This window comes from Bombina bombina, chromosome 7 (assembly GCF_027579735.1).
Source record: "Bombina bombina isolate aBomBom1 chromosome 7, aBomBom1.pri, whole genome shotgun sequence".
In the NCBI taxonomy this organism is placed as follows: Eukaryota; Metazoa; Chordata; class Amphibia; order Anura; family Bombinatoridae; genus Bombina; species Bombina bombina.
The window spans coordinates 202,094,952-202,118,783 of NC_069505.1; the positions used below are offsets into that span (position 1 = coordinate 202,094,952).

General features: G+C 39.2%; 1 protein-coding gene across 1 annotated transcript in view; it reads left to right on the forward strand.

Moving 5' to 3' along the window:
• Positions 1-23,832, forward strand: part of LOC128635824 (embryonic protein UVS.2) — a 106,001-nt gene that overhangs the window by 11,942 nt on the left and 70,227 nt on the right. Inside the window, exons 4-5 of the mRNA XM_053688933.1 lie at positions 9,223-9,357; positions 23,679-23,796. Coding sequence (XP_053544908.1) covers positions 9,223-9,357; positions 23,679-23,796 — 253 coding nt within the window. The remainder of the gene's footprint in view (positions 1-9,222; positions 9,358-23,678; positions 23,797-23,832) is intronic.

A 23,832-nucleotide genomic window follows, 5' to 3' on the forward strand; every position in this document is an offset into this window, starting at 1 on the left:
CTTGTGAGTGCTGAGAATACCTACACACTGTGCTGTACTTCTGAGTGCTGAGAATACCTACACACTGTGCTGTACTTCTGAGTGCTGAGAATACCTACACACTGTGCTGTACTTCTGAGTGCTGAGAATACCTACACACTGTGCTGTACTTCTGAGTGCTGAGAATACCTACACACTGTACTGTACTTCTGAGTGCTGAGAATACCTACACACTGTACTGTACTTCTGAGTGCTGAGAATACCTACGCACTGTACTGTACCTCTGAGTGCTGAGAATACCTACGCACTGTGCTGTACTTCTGAGTGCTGAAAATACCTACACACTGTGCTGTACTTCTGAGTGCTGAGAATACCTACACACTGTGCTGTACTTCTGAGTGCTGAGAATACCTACACACTGTGCTGTACTTCTGAGTGCTGAGAATACCTACACACTGTACTGTAATTCTGAGTGCTGAGAATACCTACACATTATACTGTACTTCTGAGGGCTGATAATACCTACACACTGTACTGTACTTCTGAGTGCTGAGAATACCTACACACTGTACTGTACTTCTGAGTGCTGAGAATACCTACACACTGTACTGTACTTCTGAGTGCTGAGAATATCTATACACTGTACTGTACTTCTGAGTGCTGAGAATACCTACACACTGTAATGTACTTCTGAGTGCTGAGAATACCTACACACTGTGCTGTACTTCTGAGTGCTGAGAATACCTACACACTGTGCTGTACTTCTGAGTGCTGAGAACACCTACACACTGTACTGTACTTCTGAGTGCTGAGAATACATACACACTGTACTGTACTTCTGAGTGCTGAGAATACCTACATACTGTACTGTACTTCTTGTGCTGAGAATACCTACACACTGTACTGTACTTCTGAGTGCTGAGAATACCTACACACTGTGATGTACTTCTGAGTGCTGAGAACACCTACACACTGTACTGTACTTCTGAGTGCTGAGAATACCTACACACTGAACTGTACTTCTTGTGCTTAGAATACCTACACACTGTACTGTACTTCTGAGTGCTGAGAATACCTACACACTGTGCTGTACTTCTGAGTGCTGAGAATACCTACACACTGTGCTGTACTTCTGAGTGCTGAGAATACCTACACACTGTGCTGTACTTCTGAGTGCTGAGAATACCTACACACTGTACTGTAATTCTGAGTGCTGAGAATACCTACACATTATACTGTACTTCTGAGGGCTGATAATACCTACACACTGTACTGTACTTCTGAGTGCTGAGAATACCTACACACTGTACTGTACTTCTGAGTGCTGAGAATACCTACACACTGTACTGTACTTCTGAGTGCTGAGAATATCTATACACTGTACTGTACTTCTGAGTGCTGAGAATACCTACACACTGTAATGTACTTCTGAGTGCTGAGAATACCTACACACTGTGCTGTACTTCTGAGTGCTGAGAATACCTACACACTGTGCTGTACTTCTGAGTGCTGAGAACACCTACACACTGTACTGTACTTCTGAGTGCTGAGAATACATACACACTGTACTGTACTTCTGAGTGCTGAGAATACCTACATACTGTACTGTACTTCTTGTGCTGAGAATACCTACACACTGTACTGTACTTCTGAGTGCTGAGAATACCTACACACTGTGATGTACTTCTGAGTGCTGAGAACACCTACACACTGTACTGTACTTCTGAGTGCTGAGAATACCTACACACTGAACTGTACTTCTTGTGCTTAGAATACCTACACACTGTACTGTACTTCTGAGTGCTGAGAATACCTACACACTGTGCTGTACTTCTGAGTGCTGAGAACACCTACACACTGTACTGTACTTCTGAGTGCCGAGAACACCTACACACTGTACTGTACTTCTGAGTACTGAGAATACCTACACACTGTACTGTACTTCTGAGTGCTGAGAATACCTACACACTGTACTGTACTTCTGAGTGCTGAAAATACCTACACACTGTGCTGTACTTTTGAGTGCTGAGAATACCTACACACTGTGCTGTACTTCTGAGTGCTGAAAAGCACAGCTCATGGGCTCCATGTACTAAATAGCGGGCAGACAGCTTCTCAACTCGCGAAGCTGTCCGCCCGCCTTCGCTACACACGGGCAGCGGATCTGTTGATCCGCTTGCCCGTATGTATCATTACACACTCATCGGAGTGTGTAATGCCCGCCCCTTCAATTGCGCGACCAATCACGCGACTGAAGGGGCTGTCAATCACCGAGAGCGAGCGTGCGCTCAGTGATTTTGCCTCGCCACCTAAGAGGTGGCGTAGGGTGTAGGAAGCAGCAGTCTAATGACCGCTGCTTCTTACATTGCTGGAAGCAGGCTCGCATATGCGAACCTGCCCCGCAAAGGCTCCGGAGCAGCTTTCGCTGCTTCGTACATGAGAGAGTGTCAACAAACACCTTACAAACAGCTCTGAAGGAGAGGTACACTGGGCACTGGGAGGAACAGATAGGGCAACAGAACAAGCTGGAATGTTACAGGTCTCTACAGAGAGAGTACAAACTAGCTGAGTATCTCACAAGTGTCACCAACCCAAAGCACAGACAGATACTCACTAAATACAGAATCTCTGACCACCAGCTGGAAATAGAGACTGGCAGATATCAGACAAAATGGAGAGCCAGGGCAGTCAGACAATGTGCACAGTGTGACAGTGGGGACATAGAGACTGAAGCACACTTCCTCTTGTACTGTACAAGATACAAACTCTTAAGGGATAAATACTTCCCAAAAATAATGAAAGAAATAACAGACTTCCCACAGATGTCGGAACAAGAAAGGCTATGTGTACTCTTAGGAGAAAACAACAAAGCTACAAGGATAGTAGCAAGATATGTAGCAGACTGTCACATGACCAGAACCCCCAATCATATTATATGAACTATCATATTTACCCACTATACTCCTACTTTATAAATTGTTAATGATCTGTTTTATTGTAACATATTACTTTGGCAACACATGTAATAATGTGATGGTAATAAAGAATTCTTGACTTGCTGAGAATACCTACACATTATACTGTACTTCTGAGTGCTGAGAATACCTACACACTGTGCTGTACTTCTGAGTGCTGAGAATACCTACACACTGTGCTGTACTTCTGAGTACTGAGAATACCTACACACTGTGCTGTACTTCTGAGTGCTGAGAATACCTACACACTGTGCTGTACTTCTGAGTGCTGAGAATACCTACTCACTGTGCTGTACTTCTGAGTGCTGAGAATACCTACACACTGTGCTGTACTTCTGAGTGTTGAGAATAACTACACAATGTACTGTACCTCTGAGTGCTGAGAATACCTACACACTGTGCTGTACTTCTGAGTGCTGAGAATACCTACACACTGTACTGTACTTCTAAATGAGCTGAGAATACCTACACACTATGCTGTACTTCTGAGTGCTGAGAATACCTACACACTGTGCTGTATTTGTGAGTGCTGAGAATACCTACATACTGTGCTGTACTTGTGAGTGCTGTGAATACCTACACACTGTGCTGTACTTCTGAGTGCTGAGAATACCTACACACTGTGATGTACTTGTGAGTTCTGAGAATACCTACACAATATGCTGTACTTCTGAGTGCTGAAAATACCTACACACTGTGCTGTACTTCTGAGTGCTTAGAATACCTACACACTGTACTGTACTTCTGAGTGCTGAAAATACCTACACACTGTGCTGTACTTCTGAGTGCTTAGAATACCTACACACTGTACTGTACTTCTGAGTGCTGAGAATACCTACACACTGTGCTGTATTTCTAAGTGCTGAGAATACCTACACACTGTACTGTACTTCTGAGTGCTGAAAATACCTACACACTGTGCTGTACTTCTGAGTGCTTAGAATACCTACACACTGTGCTGTACTTCTGAGGGCTGAGAATACCTACACACTGTACTGTACTTCTGAGTGCTGAGAATACCTACACACTGTGCTGTATTTCTAAGTGCTGAGAATACCTACAGACTGTGCTGTACTTCTGAGTGCTGAGTATACCTACACACTGTGCTGTACTTCTGAGTGCTGAGAATACCTACACACTGTGCTGTACTTCTGAGGGCTGAGAATACCTACACACTGTGCTGTACTTCTGAGTGCTTAGAATACCTACACACTGTGCTGTACTTCTGAGGGCTGAGAATACCTACACACTGTACTGTACTTCTGAGTGCTGAAAATACCTACACACTGTACTGTACTTCTGAGTGCTGAAAATACCTACACACTGTGCTGTACTTCTGAGTGCTTAGAATACCTACACACTGTGCTGTACTTCTGAGTGCTGAGAATACCTACACACTGTACTGTACTTCTGAGTGCTGAGAATACCTACACACTGTACTGTACTTCTGAGTGCTGAAAATACCTACACACTGTGCTGTACTTCTGAGTGCTTAGAATACCTACACACTGTGCTGTACTTCTGAGTGCTGAGAATACCTACACACTGTACTGTACTTCTGAGTGCTGAGAATACCTACACACTGTGCTGTATTTCTAAGTGCTGAGAATACCTACAGACTGTGCTGTACTTCTGAGTGCTGAGTATACCTACACACTGTGCTGTACTTCTGAGTGCTGAGAATACCTACACACTGTGCTGTACTTCTGAGTGCTGAGAATACCTACACACTTTGCTGTACTTCTGAGTGCTGAGAATACCTACACACTGTGCTGTACTTCTGAGTGCTTAGAATACCTACACACTGTGCTGTACTTCTGAGTGCTGAGAATACCTACACACTGTGCTGTATTTCTGAGTGCTGAGAATAACTACACACTGTACTGTACCTCTGAGTGCTGAGAATACCTACACACTGTGCTGTACTTCTGAGTGCTGAGAATAGCTACACACTGTGCTATAATTCTGAGTGCTGAGAATACCTACAGACTGTACTGTACTTCTGAGTGCTGAGAATACAGGGCTCATAGGCCTCTAGTTATCAACGTGTCTACTTACCTGCCTTCGCCGGCCCAATATGCCCGCCTAAGCTTGCCTACCATCTCCGCCGCGGACCTGAAAAATCTCGCCAAAGTTATCAAAAAAGCTGTCAAAAAGCCGCGCACCAAGTACGGGGCGGTGAGCAGCGGAATGTGATAGTTATCACTCATCTGATCTCGCTGCTCTTCGGCTTTTCTACAGCTTTATTGATAAGCTGTCACTAAGCACCCACACTAAACTACACTGTTCTACCCCCTATACCGGCACCCCCGGAGCCCCCCGCAACTAAATACATTTATTAACCCCTAAACCGCCGCTCCTAGACCCCGCCACAACAATAATAAATGTATTAACCCCTAAAACGCCGCTCCCGGAGCCCACTGCCACCTACATTAGTAACCCCTATCCTGCCCCCCCTATAAAGCCGCCACCTATAATACATTTATTAACCCCTATCCTGCCGATCCCGGACCCCGCCACAACAAAATAAATTGTTTAACCCCTAAACCGCCGCTCCCGGACCCCGCTGCCACCTATATTAAATTTATTAACCCCTAATCTGCACCCCCTACACCGTCGCCACCTATAATAAATTTGTAACCCCTATCCTGCCCCCCTACACCGCCGCCACTATAATAAAATTATTAACCCCTAAACCTAAGTCTAACCCTAACACCCCCCTAACTTAAATATTAATTAAATACATCTAAATATTATAACTCTTATTAACTAAATTAATCCTATTTAAAACTAAATACTTACCTATAAAATAAACCCTAATATAGCTACAATATAACTAATAATTATATTGTAGCTATTTTAGGATTTATTTTTTATTTTACAGGCAAATTTAAATTTATTTTAACTAGGTACCTAGTTAAAATAAAGAGAAATTTACCTGTAAAATAAATCCTAACCTAAGTGACAATTACATCTAACACTACACTATCATTAACTAAATTATTCCTATTTAAAAGTAAATACTTACCTGTAAAATAAACCCTAAGATAGCTACAATAAAATTAATAATGTAGCTATTTTAGGATTTATATTTATTTTACAGGTAAATTTGTATTTATTTTAGCTTGTTAGAATAGTTATTAAATAGTTATTAACTATTTAATAACTACCTAGCTAAAAGAAATACAAAATTACCTGTAAAATAAATCCTAACCTAAGTTACAATTAAACCTAACACTACACTATCATTAAATTAATTAAATAAATTAACTACAAATAACTATAATTAAATTCAAGTAAATAAACTAACTAAAGTACAAAAAATAAAAAAAACTAAGTTACAAAAAATAAGTTACAAACATTTCAAAAATATTACAATAATTTTAAGCTACTTACACCTAATCTAAGCCCCCTAATAAAATAACAAAGCCCCCCAAAATAAAAAAATGTCCTACCCTATTCTACATTAAAAAGTTAATAGCTCTATTACCTTACCAGCTCTTAAAAGGGCCTTTTGCGGGGCATGCCCCAAAGAAAACAGCTCTTTTGCCTGTAAAATAAAAATACAACCCCCAACATTAAAACCCACCACCCACACACCCCTACTCTAACCCAAACCCCCCTTAAATAAACCTAAAACTACCCCCCCTGAAGATCATCCTACCTTTAGCCGTCTTCAGCCAGCCGACCACCGATGGAACAGAAGAGGACATCCGCAGCGGCCGAAGTCATCATCCAAGGGGCGCTGAAGAAGTCTTCCATCCGATTGAAATCATCATCCAAGGCGTGCTGAAGAAGTCTTCCATCCGATTGAAGTAATCATCCAGACGGCGTCTTCAATCTTCATCCATCCGGAGCGGAGCCATCTTCAGACGAGCCGACGCAGAGCCATCTTCTTGCACCGGCGACTAGATGACGAATGAAGGTTCCTTTAAGTGACGTCATCCAAGATGGCGTCCCTCGAATTCTGATTGGCTGATAGGATTCTATCAGCCAATCGGAATTAAGGTAGGAAAAATCTGATTGGCTGATTGAATCAGCCAATCACATTGAAGTTCAATCTGATTGGCTGATCCAATCAGCCAATCAGATTGAGCTCGCATTCTATTGGCTGTTCCGATCAGCCAATAGAATGCAAGCTCAATCTGATTGGCTGATTGGATCAGCCAATCGGATTGAACCTCAATCTGATTGGCTGATTCAATCAGCCAATCAGATTTTTCCTACCTTAATTCCGATTGGCTGATAGAATCCTATCAGCCAATCTGAATTCGAGGGACGCCATCTTGGATTCGTCGTCTAGTCGTCGGTGGAAGAAGATGGCTCCGCATCGGCTCGTCTGAAGATGGCTCCGCTCCGGATGGATGAAGATTGAAGACGCCGTCTGGATGATGACTTCAATCGGATGGAAGACTTCTTCAGCGCCCCTTGGATGATGACTTCAATCGGATGGAAGACTTCTTCAGCACCCCTTGAATGATGACTTCGGCCGCTACCGATGTCCTCTTCTGTTCCATCGTGGTCAGCTGGCTGAAGACGGTTAAAGGTAGGATGATCTTCAGGGGCGTAGTATTAGGTTTATTTAAGGGGGGTTTGGGTTAGAGTAGGGGTGTGTGGGTGGTGGGTTTTTACAGGCAAAAGAGCTGTTTTCTTTGGGGCATACCCTGCAAAAGGTCCTTTTAAGGGCTGGTAAGGTAATAGAGCTGTTAACTTTTTAATGTAGAATAGGGTAGGGCATTTGTTTATTTTGGGGGGCTTTGTTATTTTATTAGGGGGCTTAGAATAGGTGTAAGTAGCTTAAAATTGTTGTAATATTTTTGAAATGTTTGTAACTTATTTTTTTTATTTTTTGTAACTTAGTTTTTTTTATTTTTTGTACTTTAGTTAGTTTATTTAATTGTATTTAATTGTAGTTATTTGTAGCTAATTTATTTAATTAATTTAATGATAGTGTAGTGTTTTATTTATTTTAGCTAGGTACTTATTAAATAGTTAATAACTATTTAATAACTATTCTAACTAGCTAAAATAAATACAAAGTTACCTGTAAAATAAATATAAATCCTAAAATAGCTACAATGTAATTATTAATTACATTGTAGCTATCTTAGGGTTTATTTTACAGGTAAGTATTTACTTTTAAATAGGAATAATTTAGTTAATGATAGTGTAGTGCTAGGTGTAATTGTAACTTAGGTTAGGATTTATTTTACAGGTAAATTTCTCTTTATTTTAACTAGGTAGCTATTAAATAGTTAATAACTATTTAATAGCTATTGTACCTAGTTAAAATAAATTGAAATTTGCCTGTAAAATAAAAATAAATCCTAAAATAGCTACAGTATAATTATTAGTTATATTGTAGCTATATTAGGGTTTATTTTAAAGGTAAGTATTTAGTTTTAAATAGGATTAATTTAGTTAATAAGAGTTATAATATTTAGATGTATTTAATTAATATTTAAGTTAGGGGGTGTTAGGGTTAGACTTAAGTTTAGGGGTTAATAAATTTATTATAGTGGCGGCGGTGTAGGGGGGGCAGGATAGGGGTAAATAAATGTATTATAGTGGCGGCAGTATAGGGGGGCAGGATAGGGGTTAATAGGTATTATGTAGGTGGCGGCGGGGTCCCGGAGCAGAGGTTTAGGGGTTAACATATTTATTATAGTGGCAGCGGGGTCAGGGAGTGGCGGTTTAGGGGTTAACATATTTATTATAGTGGCGGCGGGGTCCGGGAGTTTAGGGGGTAATAAATGTATTTAGTTGCGGCGGTGTAGGGGGGGATAGATTAGGGGTGTTTAGACTTGGGGTACATGTTAAGGTGTTAGGTGTAGACAGCTCCCACAGGAATCATGAACATGAACTTTCGCTATGGTCAGACTCCCATTGATTCCTATGGGATCCGCCGCCTCCAGGGCGTCGGATTGAAAACCAGGTACACTGGGCCGGAAAAGTGCCGAGCGTACCTGCTAGTTTTTTGATAACTAGCAAAAGTAGTCAGATTGTGCCGAACTTGTGTATGGAACATCTGGCGTAAGAATGTGTCAGACTTTGCCCGGTGGATCGAAGCTTACGTCACAAAATTCTACTTTTGCCAGGCAGCAGGGCTTGATAACTAAGGCGAATCAGCCTCGCCACAAATACGCTGCAGATTTCCAGCGTATTTCAGGTTGACGGCTTGATAACTAGGGGCCATAGAGTGTTTGCTTCTACAAATGTAATAGGACTAGGTGATTATGCATTGAATAATCTCTTTCTCTCTGATTAGGAAGCATGATGCGATTGTACCATGGAGACATAGCCATGAACCTTGGGTTAAGTGCTACAAAATGTACTGACTGTCTATGGCCAAAATCTGCAGATGGAAAGGTCAACATCCCTTACAGTCTCTCTTCAGATTTCAGTAAGTGTGGAACCAGCAACAGGTGCAATGAATTGTGTTGATGAAGGTTAATCTGCCGTATGTGATAGCGGCCACAGCTTGGAGCAAGTGAGAACCCTCAGATACAGCTGGCAGGACAAAAGAATAAATCATGACATTTATAGATAAGAGTAAGGTACATGACTCATTAGCACTATAACTGCTCTACATACAGGAATGCAAGAATAAAAAAAATACAACCAGCTGGGAAATGTTTTAGAAATGGACTTGTCTCTTAGATATATGCATTGTTTTGCTGGCATATTTTATGAAGCTAAAAACCTTAGGCCTAGATTTGGAGTTTGGCGGTAGCCATGAAAACCAGCGTTAGAGGCTCCTAACGCTGGTTTTAGGCTACCGCCGGTATTTGGAGTCATTCAAAAAAGGGTCTAACACTCACTTTTCAGCCGCGACTTTTCCATACTGCAGATCCCCTTACGTCAATTGCGTATCCTATCTTTTCAATGGGATCTTTCTAACTCCGGTATTTAGAGTCGTGGCTGAAGTGAGCGTTAGAATTCTAACGACAAAACTCCAGCCGCAGAAAAAAGTCAGTAGTTAAGAGCTTTCTGGGCTAACGCCGGTTTATAAAGCTCTTAACTACTGTGCTCTAAAGTACACTAACACCCATAAACTACCTATGTACCCCTAAACCGAGCCCCCCCCCACATCGCCGCCACTTGATTAAATTTTTTTAACCCCTAATCTGCCGACCGCCACCTACGTTATACTTATGTACCCCTAATCTGCTGCCCCTAACACCGCCGACCCCTATATTATATTTATTAACCCCTAACCTGCCCCCCACAACGTCGCCGCCAGCTACCTACAATAATTAACCCCTAATCTGCCGACCGCCACCTACGTTATACTTATGTACCCCTAATCTGCTGCCCCTAACACCGCCGACCCCTATATTATATTTATTAACCCCTAATCTGCCCCCCTCAACGTCGCCTCCACCTGCCTACTCTTATTAACCCCGAATCTGCCGAGCGGACCGCACCGCTACTATAATAAAGTTATTAACCCCTAATCCGCCTCACTCCCGCCTCAACAACCCTATAATAAATAGTATTAACCCCTAATCTGCTCTCCCTAACATCGCCGACACCTAACTTCAATTATTAACCCCTAATCTGCCGACTGGAGCTCACCGCTATTCTAATAAATGTATTAACCCTTAAAGCTAAGTCTAACCCTAACACTAACACCCCCCTAAATTAAATATAATTTTAATCTAATGAAATTAATTAACTCTTATTAAATAAATTATTCCTATTTAAAGCTAAATACTTACCTTAAAATAAATCCTAATATAGCTACAATATAAATTATAATTATATTATAGCTATTTTAGGATTAATATTTATTTTACAGGTAACTTTGTATTTATTTTAACCAGGTACAATAGCTATTAAATAGTTAATAACTATTTAATAGCTAAAATAGTTAAAATAATTACAAATTTACCTGTAAAATAAATCCTAACCTAAGTTACAATTAAACCTAACACTACACTATCAATAAATTAATTAAATAAAATACCTATAATTATCTACAATTAAACCTAACACTACACTATCAATAAATTAATTACATACAATTCCTACAAATAAATACAATGAAATAAACTAACTAAAGTACAAAAAATAAAAAAGAACTAAGTTACAAAAAATAAAAAAATATTTACAAACATTAGAAAAATATTACAACAATTTTAAACTAATTACACCTACTCTAAGCCCCCTAATAAAATAACAAAGCCCCCCAAAATAAAAAAATGCCCTACCCTATTCTAAATTAATAAAGTTCAAAGCTCTTTTACCTTACCAGCCCTGAACAGGGCCCTTTGCGGGGCATGCCCCAAGAAGTTCAGCTCTTTTGCCTGTAAAAAAAAACATACAATACCCCCCCCAACATTACAACCCACCACCCACATACCCCTAATCTAACCCAAACCCCCCTTAAATAAACCTAACACTAAGCCCCTGAAGATCTTCCTACCTTATCTTCACCATACCAGGTTCACCGATCGATCCAGAAGAGCTCCTCCGATGTCCTGATCCAAGCCCAAGCGGGAGGCTGAAGAGGTCCATGATCCGGCTGAAGTCATCATCCAAGCGGGAGCTGAAGAGGTCCATGATCCGGCTGAAGTCTTCATCCAAGCGGGAGCTGAAGAAGTCCATGATCCGGATGAAGTCTTCTATCAACGGCATCTTCAATCTTCTTTCTTCGGGAGCCATCATCTTCCATCCGACGCGGAACATCCTCTTCTCCTGACGCCTACTCGCCGAATGACGGTTCCTTTAAATGACGTCATCCAAGATGGCGTCCCTCGAATTCCGATTGGCTGATAGGATTCTATCAGCCAATCGGAATTAAGGTAGGAATATTCTGATTGGCTGATGGAATCAGCCAATCAGAATCAAGTTCAATCCGATTGGCTGATCCAATCAGCCAATCAGAATCAAGTTCAATCCGATTGGCTGATCCAATCAGCCAATCGGATTGAACTTGATTCTGATTGGCTGATTCCATCAGCCAATCAGAATATTCCTACCTTAATTCCGATTGGCTGATAGAATCCTATCAGCCAATCGGAATTCGAGGGACGCCATCTTGGATGACGTCATTTAAAGGAACCGTCATTCGGCGAGTAGGCGTCGGGAGAAGAGGATGTTTCGCGTCGGATGGAAGATGATGGCTCCCGAAGAAAGAAGATTGAAGATGCCGTTGATAGAAGACTTCATCCGGATCATGGACCTCTTCAGCTCCCGCTTGGATGAAGACTTCAGCCAGATCATGGACCTCTTCAGCTCCCGCTTGGATGATGACTTCAGCCGGATCATGGAACTCTTCAGCCCCCTGCTTGAGCTTGGATCAGGACATCGGAGGAGCTCTTCTGGATCGATCGGTGAACCTGGTATGGTGAAGATAAGGTAGGAAGATCTTCAGGGGCTTAGTGTTAGGTTTATTTAAGGGGGTTTGGGTTAGATTAGGGGTATGTGGGTGGTGGGTTGTAATGTTGGGGGGGGGTATTGTATGTTTTTTTTTACAGGCAAAAGAGCTGAACTTCTTGGGGCATGCCCGCAAAGGGCCCTGTTCAGGGCTGGTAAGGTAAAAGAGCTTTGAACTTTATTAATTTAGAATAGGGTAGGGCATTTTTTTATTTTGGGGGGCTTTTTTATTTTATTAGGGGGCTTAGAGTAGGTGTAATTAGTTTAAAATTGTTGTAATATTTTTCTAATGTTTGTAAATATTTTTTTATTTTTTTGTAACTTAGTTCTTTTTTATTTTTTGTACTTTAGTTAGTTTATTTCATTGTATTTATTTGTAGGAATTGTATTTAATTTATTTATTGATAGTGTAGTGTTAGGTTTAATTGTAGATAATTATAGGTATTTTATTTAATTTATTTATTGATAGTGTAGTGTTAGGTTTAATTGTAACTTAGGTTAGGATTTATTTTACAGGTAAATTTGTAATTATTTTAACTATTTTAGCTATTAAATAGTTCTTAACTATTTAATAGCTATTGTACCTGGTTAAAATAAATACAAAGTTACCTGTAAAATAAATATTAATCCTAAAATAGCTATAATATAATTATAATTTATATTGTAGCTATATTACGATTTATTTTACAGGTAAGTATTTAGCTTTAAATAGGAATAATTTATTTAATAAGAGTTAATTAATTTCGTTAGATTAAAATTATATTTAATTTAGGGGGGTGTTAGTGTTAGGGTTAGACTTAGCTTTAAGGGTTAATACATTTATTAGAATAGCGGTGAGCTCCAGTCGGCAGATTAGGGGTTAATAATTGAAGTTAGGTGTCGGCGATGTTAGGGAGGGCAGATTAGGGGTTAATACCATTTATTATAGGGTTATTGAGGCGGGAGTGAGGCGGATTAGGGGTTAATAACTTTATTATAGTAGTGGTGCGGTCCACTCAGCAGATTAGGGGTTAATAAGTGTAGGCAGGTGGAGGCGACGTTGTGGGGGGCAGATTAGGGGTTAATAAATATAATATAGGGGTCGGCGGTATTAGGGGCAGCAGATTAAGGGTACATAGGGATAATGTAAGTAGCGGCGGTTTACGGAGCGGCAGATTAGGGGTTAATAATATTATGCAGGGGTCAGCGATAGCAGGGGCGGCAGATTAGGGGTTAATAAGTGTAAGGGTAGGGGTGTTTAGACTCGGGATACATGTTAGAGTGTTAGGTGCAGACGTAGTAAGTGTTTCCCCAAAACAATGGGGCTGCGTTAGGAGCTGAACGCGGCTTTTTTGCAGGTGTTAGGTTTTTTTTCAGCTCAAACAGCCCCATTGTTTCCTATGGGGGAATTGTGCACGAGCACGTTTTTGAGGCTGGCCGCGTCCGTAAGCAACTCTGGTATCGAGAGTTGCAGTGGCGTTAAATATGCTGTACGCTCCTTTTTTGGAGCCTAACGCAGCCATTCTGTGGACTCTCAATACCAGAGTTATTTTAAAGGTGCGGCCAGAAAAAATCCAGCGTTAGCTATCCGGGTCGTTACCGACAAAACTCTAAATCTAGCCGTTAGTTATATATATACATATTTGTCTGAAAGGAGCCTAGAAATTAACCTTCAGCTTGACAAGGAGAGAGAATTAAGTTTTTAATAGGTTTGTGGCAAACTTTTTATGCACAGTAATTCAAGTGCTTTTGCAATAAAATACGTCAGGCTAGATCATAATTCATCATACTGACTAGCTTCTAAGAAACTTATCCAGATGCTATAAGAATTGGTACATGAATAGGTACCTCTGATATCATAACCTACCCACTGCCTTAGTAATGATTAATGGCTAGATTACAAGTGGAGCGCTAATTTAACGTATACCCATAAACAGGAAAATAACGTTAAATAACCAGACATTTAGAGTGTCTGGTTAATCTACCGCGAGCACACGGTAGCACTTTGCACTACAAAAATTAACCAGAGGTCAGACCTCTGGTTAATTTTAAAAATTTTAAAAATGTCACCAATTGCCCCCAAAATAAAATGTGTAGTGCCTGTATATATATATAATAAATATTATCATTTTTATTTTTTCAAATAATAACTGCTCAAAACAGTTTTAAAGGGTCAAAGTAAGGAGATGTGGGGTGTTGGGAAAAAATGGCACTGAAAGTGTCTTTGCATTGCGCACTGTGTTATTCCTATAAATATATATATATGTATATGCTTAAAAACAGGGCTGGCTCAAGATATTGTGTTGCTTGGGACCGAGAATGAAATAACACCCTCCCCAGTAGTAACATTACTGATTAGCATATCAACCTACTAGCCTGTTCTCTGACCTAACTATTCCTGCATGCAACCAATGCTTATGCACAATTGCACAATAAGTGGGATGGACATTAGGGAAGAGATACACTTATCCCACCTTGAATGTTGCCCCTTTCTGGTTCTGTGTGTTTGTGTATAATGAGATAGAGGACAGGAGTGAGGTCTGGGTCTGATGGTGACTGACTCAGTCACTGATGCTTCTGCTTGTCAGTGCTGCCTTGGTCCATTAAACCCACTTGGTCCTATGGTTGTGCCAGCCCTGCATTGCGCTCAACTAGATAATACCAGTGCAAATTTGCAAAAGCACAATTTTGTACTCCAATCGTAATCTGGCACATAATTATTAACTGCATCAGAATACTTCATACATTTAACCCATACCAATCACAGCCATAACTATACCACATTGGACCCAGCTGCTTTCACTCCTAACTTCCTCCATCACAACTAAACCAATCTGCCTAACCACAATTATCCCTGACCCCCTGCCACCAAACCTTTCCTCAGAACCTCATTATCACAAATAATTTGTATTTCCTCCAGCACCTAACACCTCTCACACATGACCCTTCCCCATCATTAGCTATTCCCATAGCACCTAACACCCCCTACAAAACTTCTCGAGTGCAACACCTCCCAGCAGTTAAGACACCCCTTTATAACCCCTACTCAAGGGTAACACCTCCCAGCAGTTAAAACACCCCTTTATAACCCCTACTCAAGGGCAACACCTCCCAGCAGTTAAGACACCCCTTTATAACCCCTACTCAAGGGCAATACCTTCAGTACTTGAAAACAACCTAAAGAACCTAAAAATCTGTGAGGGATTCCATTTCATAATAACTATAGTTGATATTCTTTCAAATAAATAAATATAACACACTTTATAAAGTGTTTATTCCACCTTATTCCTCATTTATCAATTTATGCTGCAAAGAAGTCAATGGGGCAGAATTATCAATGTGCGGGCATTTATCATTGCACAAGCATTTCTAGTGAAAGGCTTTTGCAATGCCGTCCACTGCCGATTTGCGGCCGATCGGCCACTTGCATGGGGTGTCAATTAACCCGATCATATCCCATCGGTCTGATTGCTGTCCGCTGCCTCAGAAGTGGTGGACGAGTTAAGGAGCAGTGGTCTTAGGGACGCTGCTTCTTAACTTCCGTTTCAGGCAGACCTGAAATGAAGTGGGTCGGAAGCAGCATCCGCTGCGTCATAAATTAACCCCAATTAGATTAGTCTGACATGATCCTACTGAAGTAAAACTTGAAATAGCTGGATCCTCCTCCTTGTGTAAACTTAAACCCAAACTTTATTTTAATGGACCACTAAACACAGAAAAATTACATAAATAAATAAAAAAAAACAATGCAGAAACATTTAGAGCCAGATTACGAGTGGCGAGCTAACAGTTACTTGTGAATAAAAACTAATTTTACACGGCTGTTTGCACGCGCCAGGTTTATCGATTGTATTACAAGTTGAAAGTAAACGCAATCGCTTGAGTGCAATTAAAGTTAACGCTCGTTGGATTAGTGGGTCCTCAGAGCTCTGGTAAACTGTTTTGCAAAACAAAAAAGTGTCACAAAACACATCTAAAAAACATTAAAAAGTTCAGTTACACTCATAACATTATCTGATAAGAATTATTTTTAAAAAGTTATATGGGCTCAAAAATATGAGGTATACTGTATATAAATATGTATGTGTGGCAGGGTGGTTCCATGGTTCTGTATATATATATATATATATATATATATATATATATATATATATATATATATATATATATGTATTTAAGAATAAATAGAATATATTCTGCTATGTAAAGAACATTGGAATGTGAAATATTCATATTTTCTAGTGTACTTAAGAATATGCGATCAGCTTTGCACGCGAGTATGGTTTTTTGCTCCATTGACTTCTACAAGGGAATATATTAACATGAGCAATATCCTAAATTCAGCTTTTTGCGCACATAGACCTAGATTTGGAGTTTGGCGTTAGCCGTGAAAACCAGCGTTAGAGGCTCCTAACGCTGGTTTTAGGCTACTGCCGGTATTTGGAGTCACTCAAAATAGGGTCTAACGCTCACTTTTCATCCGCGACTTTTCCATACCGCAGATCCCCTTACGTAAATTGCGTATCCTATCTTTTCAATGGGATCTTTCTAACTCCGGTATTTAGAGTCGTTTCTGAAGTGAGCGTTAGACATCTAACGACAAAACTCCAGCCGCAGGAAAAAAGTCAGTAGTTAAGAGCTTTCTGGGCTAACGCCGGTTTATAAAGCTCTTAACTACTGTGCTCTAAAGTACACTAACACCCATAAACTACCTATGCACCCCTAAACCGAGGTCCCCCCACATCGCCGACACTCAAATAATTTTTTTTAACCCCTAATCTGCCGACCGCCACCTACGTTATCCTTATGTACCCCTAATCTGCTGCCCCTAACACCGCCAACCCCTGTATTATATTTATTAACCCCTAACCTGCCCCCCACAACGTCGCCTCCACCTACCTACACTTATTAACCCCTAATCTGCCAACCGCAAAGCGCCGCCACCTACGTTATCCTTATGTACCCCTAATCTGCTGCCCCTAACACCGCCGACCCCTATATTATATTTATTAACCCCTAATCTGCCCCCCACAACGTCGCAGCCAGCTACCTACAATAATTAACCCCTAATCTGCCGACCGCAAAGCGCCGCCACCTACGTTATCCTTATGTACCCCTAATCTGCTGCCCCTAACATCGCCGACCCCTATATTATATTTATTAACCCCTAATCTGCCCCCCACAACGTCGCCTCCACCTGCCTACACTTATTAACCCCTAATCTGCCGACCAGAGCTCACCGCTATTCTAATAAATGTATTAACCCCTAAAGCTAAGTCTAACCCTAACACTAACACCCCCCTAAGTTAAATATAATTTACATCTAATGAAATTAATTAACTCTTATTAAATAAATTATTCCTATTTAAAGATAAATACTTACCTGTAAAATAAATCCTAATATAGCTACAATATAAATTATAATTATATTATAGCTATTTTAGGATTTATATTTATTTTACAGGTAACTTTGTATTTATTTTAACCAGGTACAATAGCTATTAAATAGTTAAGAACTATTTAATAGCTAAAATAGTTAAAATAATTACAAATTTACCTGTAAAATAAATCCTAACCTAAGTTACAATTAAACCTAACACTACACTATCAATAAATTAATTAAATAAACTACCTACAATTACCTACAATTAACCTAACACTACACTATCAATAAATTAATTAAATACAATTCCTACAAATAAATACAATTTAATAAACTAGCTAAAGTACAAAAAATAAAAAAGAACTAAGTTACAAAAAATAAAAAAATATTTACAAACATAAGAAAAATATTACAACAATTTTAAACTAATTACACCTACTCTAAGCCCCCTAATAAAACAACAAAGCCCCCCAAAATAAAAAATGCCCTACCCTATTCTAAATTACTAAAGTTAAAAGCTCTTTTACCTTACCAGCCCTGAACAGAGCCCTTTGCGGGGCATGCCCCAAGAAGTTCAGCTCTTTTGCCTGTAAAAAAAAACATACAATACCCCCCCCAACATTACAACCCACCACCCACATACCCCTAATCTAACCCAAACCCCCTTAAATAAACCTAACACTAAGCCCCTGAAGATCATCCTACCTTGTCTTCACCATACCAGGTATCACCGATCCGTCCTGGCTCCAAAATCTTCATCCAACCCAAGCGGGGGTCGGCAATCCATCATCCGGTGGCTGAAGATGTCCAGAATAGGCTCCAAAGTCTTCATCCTATCCGGGAAGAAGAGGCGATCCGGACCGGCAACCATCTTGATCCAAGCGGCATCTTCTATCTTCATCCGATGACGACCGGCTCCATCCTGAAGACCTCCACCGCGGACCCATCTTCTTCCGGTGACGTTCAACTGGAGAATGACGGTTCCTTTAAAGGACATCATCCAAGATGGCGTCCCTCGAATTCCGATTGGCTGATAGGATTCTATCAGCCAATCAGAATTAAGGTAGGAATATTCTGATTGGCTGATGGAATCAGCCAATCAGAATCAAGTTCAATCCGATTGGCTGATCCAATCAGCCAATCAGATTGAGCTCGCATTCTATTAGCTGTTCCTGGTGAGGTGAAGACAAGGTAGGATGATCTTCAGGGGCTTAGTGTTAGGTTTATTTAAGGGGGGTTTGGGTTAGATTAGGGGTATGTGGGTGGTGGGTTGTAATGTTGGGGGGGGTATTGTATGTTTTTTTTACAGGCAAAAGAGCTGAACTTCTTGGGGCATGCCCCGCAAAGGGCCCTGTTCAGGGCTGGTAAGGTAAAAGAGCTTTTAACTTTAGTAATTTAGAATAGGGTAGGGCATTTTTTATTTTGGGGGGCTTTGTTGTTTTATTAGGGGGCTTAGAGTAGGTGTAATTAGTTTAAAATTGTTGTAATATTTTTCTAATGTTTGTAAATATTTTTTTATTTTTTGTAACTTAGTTCTTTTTTATTTTTTGTACTTTAGCTAGTTTATTTAATTGTATTTATTTGTAGGAATTGTATTTAATTAATGTATTGATAGTGTAGTGTTAGGTTAATTGTAGATAATTGTAGGTAGTTTATTTAATTAATTTATTGATAGTGTAGTGTTAGGTTTAATTGTAACTTAGGTTAGGATTTATTTTACAGGTAATTTTGTAATTATTTTAACTATTTTAGCTATTAAATAGTTCTTAACTATTTAATAGCTATTGTACCTGGTTAAAACAAATACAAAGTTACCTGTAAAATAAATATAAATCCTAAAATAGCTATAATATAATTATAATTTATATTGTAGCTATATTAGGATTTATTTTACAGGTAAGTATTTAGCTTTAAATAGGAATAATTTATTTAATAAGAGTTAATTAATTTCGTTAGATTAAAATTATATTTAATTTAGGGGGGTGTTAGTGTTAGGGTTAGACTTAGCTTTAGGGGTTAATACATTTATTAGAATAGCGGTGAGCTCCGGTCGGCAGATTAGGGGTTAATAATTGAAGTTAGGTGTCGGCGATGTTAGGGAGGGCAGATTAGGGGTTAATACTATTTATTATAGGGTTAGTGAGGCGGATTAGGGGTTAATAACTTTATTATAGTAGCGCTCAGGTCCGGTCGGCAGATTAGGGGTTAATAAGTGTAGGCAGGTGGAGGCGACGTTGTATTAGGGTTTAATACAGATTAGGGGTTAATAAATATAATATAGGGGTCGGCGATGTTAGGGCAGCAGATTAGGGGTACATAGGGATAATGTAAGTAGCGGCGGTTTACGGAGCGGCATATTAGGGGTTAAAAATAAAATGCAGGTGTCAGCGATAGCGGGGGCGGCAGATTAGGGGTTAATAAGTGTAAGGCTAGGGTTGTTTAGACTCGGGGTACATGTTAGAGTGTTAGGTGCAGGCGTAGGAAGTGTTTCCCCATAGCAAACAATGGGGCTGCGTTAAGAGCTGAACGCGGCTTTTTTGAAGGTGTTAGGTTTTTTTTCAGCTCAAACAGCCCCATTGTTTCCTATGGGGGAATCGTGCACGAGCACGTTTTTGAGGCTGGCCGCGTCCGTAAGCAACTCTGGTATTGAGAGTTGAAGCTGCGTTAAAAATGTTCTACGCTCCTTTTTTGGAGCCTAACGCAGCCTTTATGTGGACTCTCAATACCAGAGTTATTTTTATGGTGCGGCCAGAAAAAAGCCGGCGTTAGTTTTTCGGGTCGTTAACAACAAAACTCCAAATCTAGCCGATAGCGCGCAAACAGTTTTCTTTCAACTTGTAATATGAGCACTACTGGATGCGGAGTTAGCACACAGAGTTAGCACCCAAGTGGCAGCATTAAATACTACTCCACTTGTAATCTGGCCCTAAATTTGAATTTCAAATTAGTAGTAAATTTTAATTTAAATTTAATTTTGACTTGACTGTCCCTTTAAACGAATAAACACATTCATGTATGGTGGCTCAGAATCCTCTAATACAGTATTAAGTTACTCAATACATGTCACCACCTCTGTTGTCCATTCAGATTGATGGACCCAATGATCTAAAGCTCTCCACTCAGGTGAGATTATCTAAAATGATCCTCCAGCGCTACAAGATTCCTAGTGAAATTCTTAAGTCAGATTTTGCTATACTTCTCCAAGGGGCATTCCCTGCATTTCTGCAGGTGAAGGAGAGTCAAACCCATTGCAATATAGCACTGCATGACATGACAGTTCTGCTGATTTTACACTTTGTGCTTTGCATTTTATATTACTTTACACTTCAGATTAAGTTTTATTACATTTACATTTTGCACTTTCTATTATGTATTATTTTTTATAAAGCAGAATATTTAGGATTGTGATTTCACAAATTCTGATTATGCTTTCACAGTTTCTTTGTAACTTTAACAAATTAATATAATAATTTGTATATTTATGTGTAACTTTTACCAATTACATTTCACTTTGGATTTCTTCTATTTAAAAAAAAAACTGACAGCTTCAGTTTCCCTGAGAGCTTTGTTACTTTCTATGGGCCCAATAATCAAAGATTCTCTATTTTGGATAAAAATGATAGTGCAAACTTAACAGGGGCTAAACTCACTTAATTCTATGAGAAAAAAAGGCAGTGCCTGGAAGTCCCAGAGAGATGCCTTCCATAGAAAGTAATGACGCTGTCTGGGATACAGGGGAGAGAGAAGGTAACTGGAGAACATCTGGGGCTGGTATAAAGACTTGGTTGCATCAATTACAAATTAAACTGAAATGCTTTCGCTATAAGTTAACTTGCTTTTGCCTATTGTTTAGTATATATTACTTTTCTGTCAGGTAAATAAGTGTATTGTGAATTTTGAGCAAACCTCACCTGCATATACTGGTGAAAAAAATCAGTAAGACCAGCTTGTTTAAAATGCTTACATTATTTCACAAGAATTGTAAGATAGCTTCAGACATACCATAGTAACTCCCTTGTTCAGAGCAGGAAACTCCCCTATCCTTCCCAATTACTAAAGTTGTGTTTTATTTTACAATAGAGAAAATATTTTACAAATACAAAAGTTGCAAAAGATACACAGAAATTTATAAAGTTTGATCCTTATTTCTTTAAGTATCGCAGAAACTTTAAAAACATAATCAGAATGTGTAAAATCTCTGCTGTATCTAAAGCTAAATATACTAAAATAGAAAGTGCAAAGCTTAAATATAATACTGAAAGGACCCAATCTAAAAGGCAAAGTGATATAAAATACAATGCACAAAGTGTAAGTGTAACAAAACTCATATCATGCAGTGCTGTATTTCTCTGGGCTTGTCTCTCCTTCAGATACAGAAATGAGAGAGATCTCGCAGTGCTGGAGAGTTCCGCCCACTTTTTTGGGGCATTCAGTGAATTCAGCCCCTGTGAAGTCTGCACTACTATTTCTCTCCAAGCATGAAAATCTTTGATAATCATGCCCTAAATGAGGTGGTTAAATACATTTATCACAAAAAAATATATTTTCAAGTTTAGAATCCTCATAAATTTTGAATGTCGATTTTAAACAGCATTTCAGAAGCATAAATCAAATTTTATTTCCAAATCTAATTTCTGCTGTTTCCTACTGTCTATAATTTCACCTTTTTTTGAAGGGGGCATTAGTTATTTTTTACTTGTTCTTTTTCTTCTACTCCGGCACCCTTATTCAAATCTAACAAAAGTTCACTCCTTCACCTCCAAGACTCTAACAGGAATAGTTATACAGGTTTTTTTTATTATGTTCTCTCAAATTCCTTGGTTTTACCCATCTGAGGGAAATGTCCTTGGCCTGCTATAAGAAAACATTATTACTTTATTATATTTTCTATTGTTTTCATTTTTGGATATGCCCCTTCTATAAGCACATGGGGCATTATTTATCATAATGTGGGCAGGCAAAGATCCCAGACACAGACAGTATGTGAAGACACACACCCTGCTCTTGCACAATCAAGTGAGAAAGAGCAGGGCTTGTCATTTATCCTAATTGAATCTGACCTTCAGGTGGCACACAGTTTAAGAAGAGTTGTATGTTTGTTTGCATGTGCCATGTGGGGCTCTGAAGACGCATGCCCAGCTTGATAAAACATGTCCTGATTCTGTGGCATTTACAATATATCAAATCTACTGAATATTTTAATACAATTCTGAGATCAGTCTTGCTTATCTGATTTAGAGTTTCGTGTTTTATTGCTTTAGAATTACCTGCAATTATACATTACAGCCCCTATTCCTCTACTTTCATTGTATTCAAATTTGTACTTAAAAGGACATTGTAGTCAGAAAAAATAGTAATATATTTGAAAAATGTTATGCCATAAATAGAATTTTTGTCATATATATTACAGATTTTGCTGTTAAAGTTGTGAAACAATGGAGAATTAAATTACCTATGCTCATATTTCCTACTATGAGCCATGTGATACTACTGTATTGTTCCTTCACCACACACCTTACTATATTGCCTTACTGCCTAGCCAGCTGTAGAATATGTGCAAAGCCCTCTATCCAGAAACCAGACATTGATAGCTGTAATAGTAATATCTGTGCACAGTATACTGCTTTCTCTCCTACATTATCAGAAATAAAGTATAGAGACACAAACAAAATGAATCTGAAGCTTTCTCCCTGCCCTGATGTGTATATAAAATAATTAAAGAATAAATGTTTTTTTTTTTTTAATATATTTTGTGAACACTCTAAATGAAATGCCTATTAGGACACAGTTTTCATGGCCATTACTACAAGGTGATCTTGTAAATTTTAAATCTAAACCTCATCCCAAAAACAGAATTGTACACAAGGTTTTACATGAATCAAACTAGATGAAAAACTGTTTTATACAACTAATATTAAACAACATTTTGTCAAGTCATGTCCTAAATACAATAGTACATGTTTTCTTTCACCCACCTTAAGCCAACAATGAGAAGAAGTTCATAGAGAAGGCTCTGCAGGACTTCACAACACTGACCTGTATTCAGTTTGTGCAACGCTCAACAGAAGAGGCCTTTCTAGACATTGCCTCTGGAAGTGGGTATGTTACATTGTGAACATTATGAGCTAGAGTGGT